Source organism: Pristiophorus japonicus, chromosome 8 (genome assembly GCF_044704955.1).
Source record: "Pristiophorus japonicus isolate sPriJap1 chromosome 8, sPriJap1.hap1, whole genome shotgun sequence".
In the NCBI taxonomy this organism is placed as follows: domain Eukaryota; kingdom Metazoa; phylum Chordata; class Chondrichthyes; family Pristiophoridae; genus Pristiophorus; species Pristiophorus japonicus.
The window spans coordinates 96,412,444-96,431,609 of record NC_091984.1 but is presented as its reverse complement, the minus strand read 5'-3'; the positions used below and the strand labels follow the sequence as shown (position 1 = coordinate 96,431,609).

General features: G+C 45.1%; 1 protein-coding gene across 2 annotated transcripts in view; it reads right to left on the bottom strand.

The window, feature by feature from the left end:
- Positions 1 to 19,166, bottom strand: part of nmnat2 (nicotinamide nucleotide adenylyltransferase 2) — a 425,329-nt gene that overhangs the window by 36,676 nt on the left and 369,487 nt on the right. For both annotated transcript variants that reach the window (XM_070887134.1, XM_070887135.1), the window contains one exon: positions 11,666 to 11,789. In XM_070887134.1, the coding sequence (XP_070743235.1) occupies positions 11,666 to 11,789 (124 nt within the window). The remainder of the gene's footprint in view (positions 1 to 11,665; positions 11,790 to 19,166) is intronic.

Below are 19,166 nucleotides of genomic sequence, written 5' to 3'. Positions count from 1 at the left end.
ACGTTCCTACGCGACTACACAGTACCCACTCAGGCATAGTAATGATGAAAGCTATAGCCAGATCCCATGTGTGGTGGCCCGGCATCGACTCAGATTTAGAGTCATGCATGCACCAATGCAACACTTGCTCTCAACTGAGCAATGCACCCAGGGAGGCACCACTAAGTTTGTGGTCAAGGCCCTCCAAACGGTGGTCTAAGATCCACGTTGACTTTGCTGGCCCGTTTCTAGGCAAAATGTTTTTGGTTGTTGTGGGTGCTTATTCAAAATGGATTGAGTGTGTAATAATATCTGTAAGCACGTCCACTGCCACCATCGAAAGCCTACGAGCCATGTTTGCCACGAACGGCCTGCCTGATGTCCTTGTCTGCGACAATGGGCCGTGCTTCACCAGTGCTGAATTCAAGGAATTCATGACCCGCAATAGGATTAAGCACGTCACATCTGCCCTGCTCAAGCCCGCATCCAACGGCCAGGCAGAACGGGTAGTCCAAACCATCAAGCAAAGCTTGAAATGCATGTTGGAAGGCTCTCTGCAGACCCGCCTGTCCCGAGTCCTACTCGGATACCGCACCAGACCCCACTCGTTCACCGGGGTTCCTCCAGTTGAGTTGCTCATGAAAAGGGCGCTCAAAACAAGGCTTTCTCTTGTCCACACTGATCTCCATGATCACGTCGAGGACAGGCGGCATCCACAAAGCATGTACCATGATCGCGCAAACTTGTCACGCGATATTGAAGTCAATGACCCAGTATTTGTACTCAACTATGGACTTGGTTCCAAATGGCTTGCTGGCACTGTCATAGCCAAAGAAGGGAGTAGGGTGTTTCAGGTCAAACTTGCTAATGGATTAACTTGCAGAAAGCATTTGGACCAAACCAAACTGCGATTCACAGACAGCCACGAGCAACCCGAAGAGGACACCACCAACTTTGACCCTCCAATACACACACAAGTGGCAACCGACATCACAATTGACCACAAAGCTGAACTCACCATCCCCAGCAGCCCAGCAAGGCCTGCTGTCCAACAGTCCAGTGAAGAAACAACCAACTCACCTATACCTGCATTTGTACCGAGACGATCGACAAGGGAGCGAAAAGTCTCAGATGGACTCATCCTGTAAATAAGTGTGCTATTGACTTTGGAAGGAAGTGATGTTATATATGCAACCCTATGTAACCAGTATCATACCGCCACCAGAGGGCGTACCTGTTGGCGTCCCAAGGGATCCCAACATCCCTTGGGAGCACTGTCTATAAACAGGCCTCCCATGCTGTACCAACACTCTGGAGTTAGAATACTCAGTTACATTACTTTATTTTGAACATAACACTAACTTTTTGTGTTTCATGCACAAGTACCCTCAGGTCCCTCTGTACTGCAGCACTTTGCAACTTTTCTCCATTTAAATAGTAATTTGCTTTTCTGTTTTTTCTGCCAAAGTGGATAACCACACATTTTCCAACATTATACTCCATCTGCCAAATTTTTGCCCAATCACTTAACCTGTCTACATCCCTTTGCAGATTTTTTGTGCTCCTCACAACTTGCTTTTCCCATCCATCTTTGTATCATCAGCAAACTTGGCTACATTACACTCAGTCCCTTCATCCAAGTCATTAATATAGATTGTAAATAGTTGAGGACCCAGCACCGATCCCTGCGGCACCCCACTAGTTACTGTTTGCCAAATGGAAAATGACCCATTTATCCCGACTCTCTGTTTTCTGTTAGTTAGCCAATCCTCTATCCATGCTAATATATTACCCCCAACCCTGTGAACTTTTCTCTTGTGCAGTAACTTTTTATGTGGCACCTTATAGAATGCCTTCTGGAAATCCAAATACACCACATCCACTGGTTCCCCTTATCCACCCTGCTCGTTGCATCCTCAAAGAACTCCAGCAAATTTGTCAAACATGATTTCCCTTTCGTAAAACCATGCTGACTCTACATGGGCTGTAAAGGGCAAGTTTAGGTCAGACACCAGCAAGTATGTCTTTTCACAGATGATGATCAACAGCTGGACTGGACTGCCAGTAGCTGAGACCAGAATTCTGGAATTGGGAGTCCAGTTGCGAGTCAGAGAATCATAGAATATTCTAGCACCGGAACAGGCCTCTTGGCCCATTAAGTCTGTGCCAGTGTTATGCTCCACATCAGCCACCTAGTCTAATCCCCCTCTCCTTTAATATTCCTCCATTTCATGCAACTATCTAACTCGCTTTGAAAAAATGTTATGGGCTCTGCTTCACAATGGTTTTTGGCCAATAATTCCACATTCTCATCACCCTGAGTCAAAAGGTATTTTCTTCAAAACTCACCCTTTATTCTTGTTGTGGCATCTACAATTTGTGCCCTCTCACCAACATGGAAGCAGACCTTCACTACCTTGCCAAAACCCAATGTGTTAGTTCTTCAAAGAATTCTATAAATTTGGTCAGGCCATGACTTGACTTTTAGAAATCCACGCTGACTGATCGCGATTAATTCACATTTTGTTAAGTACTTCATCTTTTTATACCATATTACAGACGCCATGGGCCAAAAATCTGCACTCCAGGCATAACTCTCCCACAGTGCAGTGAGGGGCTGAAAACTAGGCCCTGGTCTATGCTGAGAGTTGTCTCAGGACCCTATTTGGAGTAAGGGAGGAGAAATCCCAGGATAAGAATTCTCTAGTCCCTGATCTGGCTATCACACCAGACTGAATGAGATGTGGTGTCCCCTTGGCCAAGCATAAGCAGCACCCATCTGATGGTCCAGGCCTGGATCCATCCGAAAAATCGTGCATCCAACAGGGCCTTTGAAACATTTCTGTTGGGCCAAAGCTGTCAGCTGAAGAGAAAGCAGCTGCCATGTGGTGCATTACCCCCACCACCCACCCACCCTACCAGCTCTGGTGGTTTGACCTTTTTTGTCTGTAACTCGGAATTCCAACCATCTGTCTAAAAAGAAGATTTGAGCAGCCATAGCTTAATAAACATTATTCCCTCTGAGATTTTATTAGTAAATCAATGGGCTGCTAACATTTCACATTATGCATCTCATCTAAACTAGTACTTATACGAAATAAAGCTGTAATTTCATCACATAGTAATTAGCAGTTATTTAATGACACCATTATCAAATTGTTACAATTACAGTAAAAGTCACGGGCAAAGAAACATTCCAAGAATGGGAAACGAGAGTCTTGGACAATCTCACTGCATGTGACCACAAAAAAAAATGTGCTCTAAACTCTGTATCACATTCAGTTTAAATATTCATGAGAAGTATATTTTCATGGCCAAGTTTCTCTGCAAAATGCCTGGATTTTATTCAACACAACAATGAATCAGTTCTACAGTCATTGCCCCATTAGCTCAGTTGGAAAGCGCACAGTCCAGTGAGTATCTGAGCCATACGTAGCAGAGAAATCCTAGCGGCAGAATTGGCTAATCTCAGCCAGCGTGGTGACGGGCCACTACAGATGGCCTCACGACCCCAGGCTAGAGAGGGTTAAAAAAACAAGAGCAGCTGCTCCAGTTCGCTATCCAAGTGACTCCTGCTATAAAATGCACCGTGTGAATGTCAGGTGAGGATGGGAGAGGTTCATCGCTGCTGCTATGCCTATATATGAGCCCTTGGCGATGCATTATAGAGCACTGGAGCTATGGAATTCCACCCTATCAAAAGTAATCTCTTCAGAGAGAGTTACTATAATTAGCTAACATGCAGTTAGTAAAACACCATCTAATAACAGAAGGAATTTCAGTTAAGCTGTAAATCCAGAATTATAACTAGTACATAAATATTTGCTAACAATGCCAAATATGTTAATAATTTCGGCAACATTTGAATTGCTGATATCGTTTACTTAAAATAAAACAAGTCACCCATTGCTTTAATTTAGGTAGCAGCATTGTACCTTTGATATGAAAGAACTGGCTTGCTCCATTATAAAGGTGTTTTTAGGATTGATACAGACACCTTCCAGGTTGTGCACTATTGTAGTTAGGCATCGAATATCTGGCTTGTTAATATGTACACAACTAAAGTTATGGGTTTGTCTGAGAATCTCTGCAAGGCATTAACATGAAAAGCCGATGCTGATACTGAACAGGTTAACAGTTCTTCTGAACTCTAATACCTAATTAGAATGAAAAGCTCAGTTTTACTTGCTGTTTGATATAGAAGCTTCGTGAAAATATAAACCAGGTTAAAATTACTATTCAATTAGAACTGAGACAATAATCAGAGGCTCCTACACTTAATATGAAGTTTCTTCATGGACTTTCTTCTTTTATGTATGTTTATATAAATTGTGCTTTTAGTATTGGCTGATCTTTTCAAAATTTTACGTTTATTTCTAAACAATCTTACTTTCCTTCTTTAATAACATATACCAACATGGCTCAGAAACTTAAGCTGCTTGACAGCAACAATTAGAAGCGAGAGCTTAAACTGCGTTTAGACTCAAACTATTTTTTTATATATGACTAACACTTACTATATTTTATACCACCCATTCATTCACCAGCTAACGTTACATATCATTGAATTCTGAATACCTCTATCACAGCACCGCATATAAGAACATAAGAACATAAGAAATAGGAACAGGAGTAGGCCACACTGCCCCTCGAGCTTGCTCCGCCATTCAATACGATCATGGCTGATCTGATCATGCACTCAGCTCCACTTCCCCGCCCGCTCCCGATAACCCCTTATTCCCTCATCGTTTAAGAATCTGTCTATTTCTGTCTTAAATTTATTCAATGTCGCAGCTTCCACAGCTCTCTAAGGCAGCGAATTCCAAAGATTTACAACCCTCTGAGAGAAGAAATTTCTCCTCATCTCTGTTTTAAATGGACGGCCTCTTATTTTAAGATCGTGCCCTCTAGTTCTAGGCTCCCACATCAGTGGAAACATCCTCTCTGCATCCACCTTGTCAAGCCCCCTCAATCTTATACGTTTCGATAAGATCACCGCTCATTCTTCTGAATTCCAATGAGTAGAGGCCCAACCTACTCAACCTTTCCTCATAAGTCAACCCCGGAATCAACCTAGTGAACCTTCTCTGAACTGCCTCCAAAGCAAATATACCCTTTCGTAAATATGGAAACCAAAACTGCACGCAGTATTCCAGGTGTGGCCTCACCAATACCTTATATAGCTGTAGCAAGATTTCCCTGCTTTTATACTCCATCCCCTTTGCAATAAAGGCCAAGATACCATTGGCCTTCCTGATCACTTGCTGTACCTGCATTCTATCCTTTTGTGTTTCATGCACAAGTACCCCAGGTCCTGCTGTACTGCAGCACTTTGCAATCTTTCTCCATTTAAATAATAACTTGCTCTTTGATTTTTTCTGCCAAAGTGCATGACCTCACACTTTCCGACATTATATTCCATCTGCCAAATTTTTGCCCACTAACTTAGCCTGTCTATGGCCTTTTGCAGATTTTATGCGTCCTCCTCACACATTGCTTTTCCTCCCATCTTTGTGGCGTCCTGGTATATGAACCGTATATGTGCTCACTGAACTTCAGCTTCCAGCGATTTACCTGTGTTTTCATTTGGCCTCGTAGGGCTTACATCGGGCCCACATCGGGCCCGTCCTCCTCGTACATCAACCTGGCTGCAGGCTTCCTGCACATACGCGCCAAGTGACCGCTGACGTTGCAGTTTCTGCAGGTATATTGCTGATACCTGCAAGCTCTGGCTGGGTGTTTGCCTCCACACCTCCAGCATGAACTGGAGGCCCCGTTGTTGGAAACAAAAGGTCCATTACCAGTCGATCGTCTCTGACTGTCTCTGTAACTGTCCTTAAGCGCAATTAACAGGTGTTGATGGCTCCATTACTGGCCGCATTGTCCATTGCGATGGCATGAATCGCCGTTCAGCTAGCCATTGTCTCTGTTGAATTCCCCCTTTGGGTTTGACTACATGCTGAGGCATGTCCGATTGCCCTTGTCTGCCTAGAGAATTGTGTGCCACATTAACAATGTTGGCTCCCTGGTCGTTTGCCGCATTTGAGCCAAGATTTTTGTCATACATCATTCTGGTCTCTTCCTCCTCTGAGATAAATATCTGCGCTATCAGAGCCACCGCTTCCAAGGTCAAGTCTTTGGTCTCAATCAGTTTCCTGAAAACCCCAGCATGCCCGATGCCCTCAATAAAAAAGTCTTGCAGCATCTCCGCTCTGCATGCATTTGGGAACTTACATAGGCTCGCCAGTCACCGGAGATCTGCCACGAAGTCTGGAACGCTTTGCCCTTCTTGCCGCCGGTGCGTGTAAAACTGGTGTCTCGCCATGTGCATGTTGCTCGACGGTTTAAGGTGTTCCCCGATCAACTTACTGAGCTCATCGAACGTCTTGTCCGCCGGCTTCTCTGGTGCTAGAAGGTCCTTCATCAGGGATTACGTTCTGGATCCACAAACTGTCAGATGAGATGAGTCCTGCGTTTGTCGGCCGAATCCTGTCCCAACCATTCCTTCGTGACAAAACTTTGCTGTAGTCTCTCAATAAAGTCATCCCAATCATCAACAACACAGTACCTCTGTTATGTGCTGCTAGTGGCCATGCTCGCGTGGTTTAAATCCCAGTTTCTCGTCGCCAATGATATGTCCTTACTATACAGTATAAATGCACTTGAGAGAAGGTCACTCTGTAACAGTTACCTTTATTACCAAGACCTCAAGTGATGAAGGTGTGTGGAGCTTCCCATTTTATACCTGAAAGTCCAGGTTAGGAGTGTCTCCCATAAGTTCAACCCCTTGTGGTCAATGTTCTCAAGGTGTATAACTTAGGTCAGCTTATACATGGGTTACAATGATAGTTGAATACATGACACCCTTGACTATCCACTGTCGGAATATTGTTAGTGTCCTCTACCGTAAAGACTGATACAAAATATTTGTTCAGCATTTCTGCCATCTCCATGTTCCCCATTACTAATTCCCTGGTCTCGTCCTCTAAGGGACCAACATTTACTTTAGCCACTCTTTTCCTTTTTATATACCTATAGAAACTCTTGCTACTTGTTTTTATATTTTGTGCTAGTTTACTTTCATAGACTATCTTCCCTTTCTTCATCATTTTTTTAGTCGTTCTTTGTTGGCTTTTAAAAGCTTCCCAGTCTTCAGTCCTCCCATTAGTTTTGGCCACTTTGTATGCCCTTGTTTTTAATCAGATACCGTCCTTTATTTCTTTAGTTAGCCACGGATGGCTATCTTTTCTCTTACACCCTTTCCTCCTCCCTGGAATATATTTTTCTTGAGAGTTGTGAAATATCTCCTTAAATGTACACCTCTGTTCATCAACCGTCCTACACTTGAATCTATTTTCCCAGTCCATTTTACCCAACTCTGCCCTCATAGTCTCCTTTATTTAAGCTTAGTACGCTGGTTAGAGATCCAACTTTCTCACCCTCCATCTGAATTTTAAACTCAATCATGCTATGATCACTCATTCCGAGGGGATCCTTTACTAGGAGATTGTTTATTAATCCTGTCTCATTACACAGGACCAGATCTAAGATAGCCTGCCCCCTGGTTGGTTCCTTTACATACTGCTCAAGGAACCTGTCCTTTATGCACTCTATGAACTCCTCCTCAAGGCTACCCTGACCAATTTGATTTGTCCAATCAATGTGGAGGTTAAAATCACCCATGATAATTGCTGTTTCCTTTTTACAACCCTCCACTATTTCCTGGTTATGCTCTGACCAACAGAGTTGCTACTGTTAGGGAGCCTATAGACTATGCCCACCAGTGACTTTTTCCCCTTATTGTTCCTTATCTCCACCCAAACTGTTTCAACACCCTTATCATTTAAGCCAATATCATTTCATACTATTGCAGTGATTCCATCCTTTTTCATTAGAGCAACCCCACCTCCTTTTCCTTTCTGTCTGTCCTTCCGGATTGTCAAGTACCCCTGAATATTTAATTCACAGTCCTGGTCATCTTGCAACCACGTCTCTGTAATGGCTATCAGATCATACCCATTTGTCTCAATTTGTGCCGTCAACTCACCTATTTTGTTACAAATGCTACGTACATTTAGACAAAGTGCCTTTAAGTTTGTTTTTTTACGCTTTTTTCCTGCTTGTTTCCTCTCTCCTTCAAACTCACTTTATTTATTTTTGCTTTCTGATTCCAGCTTTACTTCCCTCCCTACTGAATCTATTTTCAGGTTCCCATCCCCCTGCCAAGCTAGTTTAAACCCTCCCCAACAGCACTAGCAACACCCCCCCCGCCCCGCAAGGACATTGGTCTCGGCTCTGTTGAGGTGCAACCCGTCCGGCTTGTACAGGTCCCACCTCCCCCAGAAGCGGTCCCAATGCCTCAGGAAATTAAAGCCCTCCCGCCTGCACCATCTCTCTAACCACGTATTCATCTGCTCTGTCCTCCTATTTCTGTACTCACTAGCTCGTGGCACGGAGTAATCTGGAGATTACTACCTTTGAGGTCCTGCTTTTTAATCTCTCTCCTAGCCCCCTAAACTCTGCCTGCAGGCCTCATCCCTCTTCCTACCTATGTCATTGATACCGATATGGACCACGACCTCTGGCTGTTCGCCCTCTCCCCCCAGAATGGCCTGGAGCTGCTCAGTTACAATTTGGCCCATCGTGCCAGCTCTTTGAAGAGCTATCAAATTAGTCCCACTCCCCGGCTCTTTCCCCATAGCCTTGCAAATGTTGCCTTTTCGAGTATATTTCCACTTTTGTCACAACATTACTAATAGTGGGAGGGTGTCATTACAGTGTGACCAGTTTATAAAAGCCATTTTCATAAAAAATGCGGGCACAGGAATTTGTAATGGAATATAAATAAGGATAGAATGATATGACTTTAAAATGGCAATGGAATTATGACTGTGGGCCCTGGTCCAATTATACCCTGCCCTCTAACTCTACTTCACTTGAAGAATACACTTGGTCCTGAATACCCATGTGCAATGCCAATAGAGGTCGACTAGTGTATTTAAAAAATAAAGAGCACTCATTTATACTTTTCACAAAACAATGGAAAAATAGTCTTACTCAGTCACTAAGTCAGTAGCCCTGATGTTATTTCCCACATGGCATAAACACCACTAATTTTACAAAACAGTTCATTCTTTGACTCATCTGAGCTTTGGCTCAATGGTAGTGCTCTAGCCTGTGAATCAGAAGGTTGTGAGTTCAAGTCACTTCAGAGACTTAAACACATAATCTAGGCTGATAGTTCACTGGAGTACTGAGGGAGTGCTGCATTGTTGGAGATGTTGTCTTTCAGATGAAACCATTAAACTGAGGCCCTGTTTACCTTCTCAAAGAAGAGCAGGGATGTTCTCCTGATGTTCTGGCCAACATTTATCCATCAAGCAACACCACAAAAACACGTCATGTTTAAATCCCTTCATGGCCTCGCTCCATCCTATCTCTGTGACATCCTTCAGCCCGACAATCCTCTCCAGAACACAACTCTTTATAGACTCTAACCTTTTGTGCAACCACCTCCCTTCACCCCAACATTGGCAGCCATGCCTTCAACTGTCTAGAGCATATGCTATAGAATTCCTTTTCTAAATTCCTCCGCCTCGTCACCTCTCTCCCTCCTTTAAGACCCTCCTTAAAACCCACCTCTTTTTCCAAGCTTTTGGTCACCCATCCTAATATCTTTGGCTCGGCATCCATTTGTGTCTAACATAAAGCTCTGAACCACCTTGGGGTGTTGTTCTATATTAAAGCTGCTATATAAGTGCACATTTTTGTGTTTTTGTTCTCATCTAGATTATGAAAGAAACACTAAGTATAGGCCTTGCATTACCCCACAGGGAGAGAGAGAACAAAATAGGTGGGGAAGCCAGCAGTATAGCTGTAGCACACCTTCTGGTAGACAATTAAACAGTGACTCAGGTATAAGCATGGAGGCAAGTTAATACAAAGGGCTAGAGATTGGCCTCCGTAGCACCTGCCATTACTGCCTCCGGGGGGCGATAACGGGGCACTAACCAGGTTCCGAGTGACAACATCGACTCCCGCTATATTCGGCGGGAGGTTTGCGGCGGCGGTACGGCGTTGTGCCCCAATTTTCTTCACCCGGAGATCGTGACACCGTCACCGTGCGAATCACCCCGGTAGTGTCCTGGAACTGAACTTGTGTTCCACCCCCTGCAGTATCGCCGGGTGAAAACACTGGCAGCTGCAGGAGGCGTCCATCCAGAGGCCGGGCAATTCTGGGGCCATACTTAAAGGCGAGGTGGCCGAGGTAAATACAACAGTTTTTGAGGATGTAACTAGCAGAGTGGACAAGAGAGAACCAGTGGATGTGGTGTATTTGGATTTTCAAAAGGCTTTTGACAAGGTCCCACACAAGAGATTGGTGTGCAAAATCAAAGCACATGGTATTGGGGGTAATGTACTGACGTGGATAGAGAACTGGTTGGCAGACAGGAAGCAGAGAGTCGGGATAAATGGGTCCTTTTCAGAATGGCAGGCAGTGACTAGTGGAGTGCCGCAGGGCTCAGTGCTGGGACCCCAGCTCTTTACAATATACACTAACGATTTAGATGAAGGAATTGAGTGTAATATCTCCAAGTTTGCAGATGACACTAAACTGGGTGGCGGTGAGAACTGTGAGGAGGATGCTAAGAGGCTGCAGGGTGACTTGGACAGGTTAGGTGAGTGGGCAAATGCATGACCAATGCAGTATAATGTGGATAAATGTGAGGTTATCCATTTTGAGGGCAAAAACACGAAGGCAGAATATTATCTGAGTGGCGGCAGATAAGGAAAAGGGGAGGTGCAACGAGACCTGGATGTCATGGTTCATCAGTCATTGAAAGTTGGCATGCAGGTACAGCAAGCGGTGAAGAAGGCAAATGGTATGTTGGCCTTCATAGCTAGGGGATTTGAGTATAGGAGCAGGGAGGTCTTACTGCAGTTGTACAGGGCCTTGGTGAGGCCTCACCTGGAATATTGTGTTCAGCTTTGGTCTCCTAATCTGAGGAAGGACGTTCTTGCTATTGAGGGAGTGCAGCGAAGGTTCATCAGACTGATTATCGGGATGGCTGGACTGACATATGAGGAGAGACTGCATCAACTGGGCCTTTATTCACTGGAGTTTAGAAGGATGAGAGGGGATCTCATAAAAACGTATTAGATTCTGACGGGACTGGACAGGTTAGATGCGGGAAGAATGTTCCCGATGTTGGGGAAGTCCAGAACCAAGGGACATAGTCTTAGGATAAGGGGTAGGCCATTTAGGACTGACCTGAGGAGAAACTTCTTCACTCAGAGAGTTGTTAACCTGTGGAATTCCCTACCGCAGAGAGTTGTTGATGCCAGTTCATTGGATATATTCAAGAGGGAGTTAGATATGGCCCTTACGGCTAAGGAGATCAAGTGGTATGTAGAGAAAGCAGGAAAGTGGTACTGAGGGAATGATCAGCCATGATCTTATTGAATGGCGGTGCAGGCTCGAAGGGTCGAATGGCCTACTCCTGCACCTATTTTCTATGTTTCTATGTTTCTATAAACGCAGCTTGTGTCAAACATTTCATTTTGTTGTGTAAAAAACAGCCACAATAGAGAACATTGATATTGACTTAATGTTTGATAAGCCACTCTCAGTTTCTTGCACTATTCCCCCATTATGTACCCCCACTGTATCATGGTTGAGACCTACCTGCAGTAGGTTTTTCATTTGTGATTGTGGAGTTCTGGTAGATGGAGCGCCTTCCGTTCTGCGGCTGCCCAATTACAGGTGTAGCTGGAGAGTTTACATTGGACAGAATGCAGCCCGTCACTCTCTAGGAGGAAATTCAGAAAGAAATGATAAAAGACTCAGCTTAGTATTGTCAGCCAGCAGCTTCTGGTATATTCAGTGACACTGATTAGCTTCTCAGCTAAGAGCAGTTTATAACAGCTTCCACCAGTAAACAGAGGTGCTTGTCTTTATTATTCCCAATTAGCACTTCATTTAAAAGTGAAATCACTTTATTTTACAGTTCCTGTTAACTGGTGTTTTATGTGTACTAATTTTGTCATATGAGCAGAATTTCAATTATTGCTCTTGTAAGAAGCTGCAAAGGATCAGCTCAATTGCGTAAGTACAGCATTTATACTATGCATTTTCAAATCATTGAAATAGGCTTCACACAATGGGGCCGAAATTGCCCCTTACCTTAAGGCCGTTACCGCCGGAAATTGGCAGCCAAGCTGTGGAGTGCAATGGCCGCCGATTTTTCGTGTAATGGCTGCCATTATCAAAATTCCACTCCTGCGGTATCCCGCCGGTGACCCGATACCAATCCACACCACCCCCCCCCCGCCCCGCCACCGCTCCGCTGCTGTTGAGCTGTCCTAAGTGCGTCATAAGAGTGCGCCCCGTCGATGTTCCCTCCCGATGGTGAAATTCCGCTGAAAAAATCTTTCTGCTGCCGTGTGGCGCCAAAAGCTGGTGCCGGTGCAGTGAGGCTGTAGTCCTTGCAAAATGGCAGTGCGGCTCCCATTAAAGGGGAGGTCCTACTGCCGCTGCCGCCATGTTTTTTTTAGTCGGCCGACTGCCATGTCGGGCCAACAATTATGCCCCCGGGTTCGGCCGGGCCGCCAACAGGCAGCCTGGCACCTCCTTTAGGGTTCCAGGCCGCTGGCCCAGCCGTAAACCCTCCCTGGTGGCCCGGTGGACCGAACTTAAACAATCATACAGACTCTCCCCTTTAAGTGAAGGGGAGAGCCGTGGTGATGCGGCGCCGTGATGATGTCATCAGCGCTACGCAGATGACTGGCAGTGGTGGCCACTCCAACACTCCGGGTTCGGCTCGCCCGCAACTTCTGCCCCCTCTATTCTGCTCACTGCCACACTTCCGTCCCCATTATGACCGACTTCTGATCCGCTGGGAAAAAAATGCCAAAGAACGGAATTTTGCTCAAGAGGCCACCGCACCCACTGCGCGGTAAAAACACGAGAAACAGGGGAGGTGCTCCTCGTTTCCAGCGGTGGCCAATTTCAGACCCAATGAGTTATGGTTGGAGTGGAGCGACTGTTGTTGTGTAGATAAATGCGGTAACCATTCTGCACCAGCAACATCCCACAAACAGCAAAGAAACGAATAGCTAGTTCAACTGTTTCTTTTGGATATTTATTGAAGAGACAATGTTCTGCTGGACATCGGAAAACTTGTTGGCAGATAGGCACTCTCTGTCTCGCTTCCTCTCTTTCTCTCGCTCTCACTGTAATCTTTCTTTTCTTTCTCCAGTTAAATCAATACTACTACAATCATTGCTCCTCTGACCTTTCTTCCTCATGTTTCTTGGATCTCCACATTAGCTAGTCCATGTGCTCCTCTCACAGCCTGCCCCCCTCTCCCCCCGCCTGCAACCTCACTGAATTGAAATCAAAATTGATTGCACCATCTTCTACTCGAACTCACTCTTTCCCAGGGCTTCAAAACAGTGGAATTCATTACCTCTAACTACTTCATAAGAACATAAGAAATAGGAGCAGGAGTAGGCCATATGGCCCCTTGAGCCATTTAATACGATCATGGCTGATCTGATCATGGACTCAGTTCCACTTCCCTGCCCGCTCTCCATAACCCCTTATTCCCTTTTCATTTAAGAAACTGTCTATTTCTGTCTTAAATTTATTCAATGTCCCGGCTTCCACAGCTCTCTGAGGCAGTGAATTCCATAGATCCACAACCCTCTGAGAAGAAATTTCTCCTCATCTCAGTTTTAAATGGGCAGCTCCTTATTCTAACATTATGCCCTCTAGTTCTCATCTCCCCTATCAGTGGAAACATCCTCTCTGCATCCACCTTGTAAAGCCCCTCATAATCTTATACGTTTCGATAAGATCACCTCTCATTCTTCTGAATTCCAATGTGTAGAGGTCCAACCTACTCAACCTTTCCTCACAAGTCAACCCCCTCATCTCCGGAATCAACCTAGTGAACCTTCTCTGAACTGCCTCCAAAGCAAGTATATCCTTTCGTAAATATGGAAACCAAAATTGCACGCAGTATTCCAGGTGTGGCCTCACCAATACCCTGTACAACTGTAGCAAGACTTCCCTGCTTTTATACTCCATCCTCTTTGCAATAAAGGCCTAGATTCCATTGTCCTTCCTGATCATTTGCTGTGCCTGCATACTAACCTTTTGTGTTTCATGCACAAGTACTCCCAGGTCCCGCTGTACTGCAGCACTTTGCAATCTTTCTCCATTTAAATAATAACTTGCTCTTGATTTTTTTTCTGTCAAAGTGCATAACCTCACACTTTCCAACATTATACTCCATCTGTCAAATTTTTGTCCACTCACTTAGCCTGTCTATGTCCTTTTGCAGATTTTTTGTGTCCTCCTCACACACTGCTTTTCCTCCCATCTTTGTATCGTCAGCAAATTTGGCTACATTACACTCGGTCCCTTCCTCCAAGTCGTTAATATAGATTGTAAATAGTTGGGGTCCCAGCACTGATCCCTGTGGCACCCCACTGGTTACTAATTGCCAACCCGAGAAAGAACCATTTATCCCTACTCTCTGTTTTCTGTTCATTAGCCAATCCTCTATCCATGCTAATATATTAACCCTAACCCCATGAACTTTTATCTTGTGCAGTAACCTTTTATGTGGCACCTTGTCAAATGCCTTCTGGAAGTACAAATACACTACATCCACATTCATGATTTATACGACTCTTTTTCACGTTGGTGGCTTTAGCCCTTCAGCTAAGTTTCTCAATTTAAAAAAATATATAAAATCACATTAAAAAAATTAAGGGCTATTTCTTCATGGAATGGGGTAATTTTAAAAGACAAAAAGCCTGTTGCTTTCTTAAACTTCTGCTCCTGTGATTCCATCCAGACTTGTTCAAGAATTAAATATTTGTATCACGTTTGATGGCATTATTATCCATTAAAGCGGTGTCATATTAAACTTTTTCCTGATGACATTCATAATTCAGAGCAGGCAATTTCAAAACAGCCATCCACGTCTTAAATAGTGTATGGGGCTTTCAGTGTCATGTAAACTCAATCTGAAATGTGAGTTAACGTTTCAATGAATAAATGAACAGAAATCCATTACTGACACTGCTTCAGAAACACATACTTGTCCCACTCGAATGCCAGTACAAAGCTGAGTCAAGGTTAACAGGTTCAATCCTGTTGCTTACATGTGGCACAAAAGCATGGTTCAAAAACTGTGTCCATGTCTGTCCACAAATACAATACAATTAACAAGAACTGCAGTTGGAAGACCTTGATTTGTTTCTATATTACAATAGCAAACCGATTCTTGATAGCTAACTCTTGGCCTCACTAGATACAAGGCTCTATCACAGTTACTTTTAGCCGAAACATCTCCTTTCGTGAGAAAAAGGCGAAGGGTAACGATAGATTTGCTGAAGCAGATTGCACATTCTATTATTAGAAAGTACAGGTTACACCTCCCTTATCTGGGACTCCCTTATCTGACACCACCCCTCGTCCAGCATGATTCCGGCAGCCGGAAACGCATGCGCAGAACGCGACCGAGCTCCACCCCGACTTTGGGGCCGTTCCGACACTCGGCCCGCTGGAGCCACTCCGACTCTCGGCCCGCCGACACTTCAGGCTTGCCCGGGGCGCCGACCTCCTCTCCCACCCACCCTCCCCGATCTCGGGCCACTGACCTCCCCTCATCCAGCAAAATCCCTGATTCGGCACAGGCCAGGTCCTGAGGGTGCCGGAGGTTCAGCCTGTAGTGCTCGAATCCGTTATAATTTGTTGGTGTTGTGTATATGATTTAGCTTCACACCACATGTTATCGGTTGCAAGGTGACCCCACATTGTTTCAGTTGGTAAATCTACTAGCCAATGTGTAAGCAAACCATACCTGGTCCATAAACATGATTCAAAAACTGCTGTGTCCACATCTTCCCAAAAAGACCCGAGTTCTTTCCCTAGTCTGTATTACGATAGCCTATATAAGTAGGCAGGTGGCTGCAATTTACCTCAGCACACCAAAAGGGAAAAGAAAATCAGTGATGTCTAGTGATTATGGAACATAGAATTATATAGATACATAAGGAAGTGTTTCAATTCACTACACCTGTACCAGCTCTCTGACAGAGCTCTCTACTTAATTTCATTCACGTACCCATTTTTTATGAACAATATTTCCTGTTAAAATCGGTTATGGTTTCCACTTCCATCATAGTTTCTGGTAGGACATTCCATTGGATGACCCCTGAAAATGGGCGTAGGGATTGCAATACACAATTAACCTGCACCCGTTTATTGTGTTGCAGGCAGCACGTTAAATTTGTGCTGCCTAACATTTTAAATTATTGCTATCCACACTGTTAATTAGCTGCAAGCATCATCAGGGGCCCAATATCACGAGTAGCTAGCGCTACTTAAAGGCAGCCTGCACCTCTTAAAGGGGAGGTGCAATGTGGCTGCAAGAAGTGGTGGGAGTCTTTTCAAAAGTGAATCTGTGCTGTGATACTTTGAAAAATGGCTGAACATGTGAGAGCGTGAGCACCAGGGTGTTCTGCCAATGCACTGGAGCTCTTGGTGCAAGATGTGGATAGAAGGAGAGACATCTAGCATCCACAGGGGAGGTTGGGGAGGGGGGGCGGGAGGTTGGGGAGGGGGGGCGGGAGGCCCTTCAGACATATGTACAGGAGGCAGTGGAAAGTAGTAGTGGTGGAGGACATTGCCAGGAGTGTAGCTCTAAGGACATGGTTGTAGTGCAGGAAGAAGCTTAACAATCTGACATGAGTTATCAAGGTGAATAAGTTTAATCTTCAAATGGCATATCTTGCCAACTGCACCACTAGCTTCATCTAGTGCTCAATTCGCTACACCCCCATCACCCATCTACCAATAATCTCTATCAATTAGTACTCAAAGCTTCAATTAATTTGGTACTTTACCCTCACACACTTAGTACTGTTGCAAGCCTCCCACCCACAACTCACAGCTCGCACACTCTGGCAGCTATTCAACCACGACAGCCACATCACCCAAACATATTGCAGGACACTCACTGACATACTTCCCTCCTTCTTGCAGGAGAAGGTGAAGCATAACAGGACGCAGTGGGAAAGAACTGGAGGAGGTCAAGCATGCCAGCATGTTTCAACCCCCATGGAGGAGACCGTGTTGACCATCATGGGAAGGGGCATTGCTGAGGCCATGGCCACTGATGGTGCTGGAGTGATCGATGATGAGGGTATCTGCATATCTTAATCCTTCTTCTCTCTTCCCACTTTTCCCTCATCCCCCAATCTCTTCTGACTCACAAGCTGCATATGATGTAAGCATGCCCTTCTTCCTTTCTCCTCTCTCCTCATCACAATCCAACCCATGTCCTTTTTTCACTTCAGCCACCCAAGTACTGGAACGTGCCAGTCAGAGGAGGAAGAGATAGAAGACAGTGATGATGAAGAGACAGTGTCACTTGATCTTACACTTGCAGCCACCAGCTCAGAGCATGACATGCGTGTATTTTAGAGGCTAGGATAGAGGAGGGATCGGCGTGTGGTGAGATACCAGGCACAAGTGCGCAGGAGTTAGGGTTTGGGAAAAGATAGCACAGATGCCAGCTTGATGGCGGGCCAGGTCGCACACTAGTTCTGCTGCAGAGAAGGCAGATGAGGACTTTGATGGACCAGGTTACAGAAGAAGGCTGATGGGTATACACAATAAAATGCTTGGTGCATTGGCAGGCCTGCCAGAAAGCCTGCATATAATGTCAAGGAGCATGGAGGAGTCCAGCACCAACTTGGCACAGGGCTTTCTGCAGAGCTTGAAGCCCATCCTTTCCAACATTGAATGGGTGGTCACCTCCATCAGCACACCTGTAGAATCCATCATGATGCAGTGTCGGATGGCTGATATTACAACTTCCACTGAAGCACAAACAGCTTCCATCAAAGGTCTGAATGCTACAGTGGTACCCCAGACTGCTGCCTTGCAAGCTCAGACTGGTGCCATCATGGCTCTGGATACCACTGTTCAAAGGGGCTTCCAGGGCACCACAGTAGTCCATCAATCTGTTCTCCACCACATCAGTAGGATTTTTGAGGTGCCGCAGGAAAACAAACCTGCTGACTTCTCTCAGGACGACAGCCTATTCTCTCTCACTCCTCCCACAAATAAAAGTTAAGAGCCACGGTCACCCTGACAGACACAGGCAATGCTGTCCTTTCTCTGCTTTTAGGCTGCAATTCTGGTTGCAGCAGTTGACAGATTTCAGTCACGACCTCTTTTGTGAAGCAAATACCTCTCATGCATTGGGTCCTCACTGATGTTGAGTTAAGAGAATGGCTCCCTAAAGAACTCTGAGGATATGGCTTACTGCTGAGTGCCTATCTCCCCTTCCTTCCTCTTCTAGCAGTTTGTCCTGCTCTCTGTGGCATCTCTTCATTCTCCCACTCATGCTCAATTCCCACATGAAGCCCTGTGACGCCACCCATGTCTGGAAGCAACTTGTTACAGCACAAGATTTTAAATGACCAAGAAAGTACTTCATGACCCTGTAGACTATTCAAACTTTAGCCAAGTATAGGAAAGCTCCAAAAATGCGTAGAATTGCACCGGCGGCTAGAAGAAATAATCCAGCAATCAACCTGTAAGTAGTTCATGATCTCTTTAAATAGTGCTGGTAGGGGTCCTTCATTCTGTTTAACATTGTGTTCAGTTGTGAGGTTAAGAGGTATAAGGTTGGCTGGATTGTGGCGTTTGAAAATGGCAGTGCTGGCGTCCATTCGGCATCGCACACTGATTTGCATCATCACCTTGCTGCTCGACATGTTGCCGGCGGTTGTTAAGCGCGTGCGCACAAACCACTTTACGAAGACGGTGTCCTTTGCATTTTACTTCAGAAGGCAGCGTGCGCATCTTGGATAACATTCTTGATCCTTATGAGGCCGCCTAAAAAACGGGTGCTACACGGCCCAAATGAGCCCCTTCCATGTCCTAACAACACTCTGCGTATAAAAGATTCTTCGAACCTTTCTCTTCATTCTTTTGGTGATGATCTTAAACTTATGCCCACTAGTTACTGATTCAGTGACCAGTTTATCCCTATTTACCTTATCAAAAAACATCATAATTTCGAACACCTCTATCAGTTCTCCTCTCTAAAGTTCTCTGTTCTAATCAGCTTCCCAACTAAAGCTTCTCATCCCTGGCA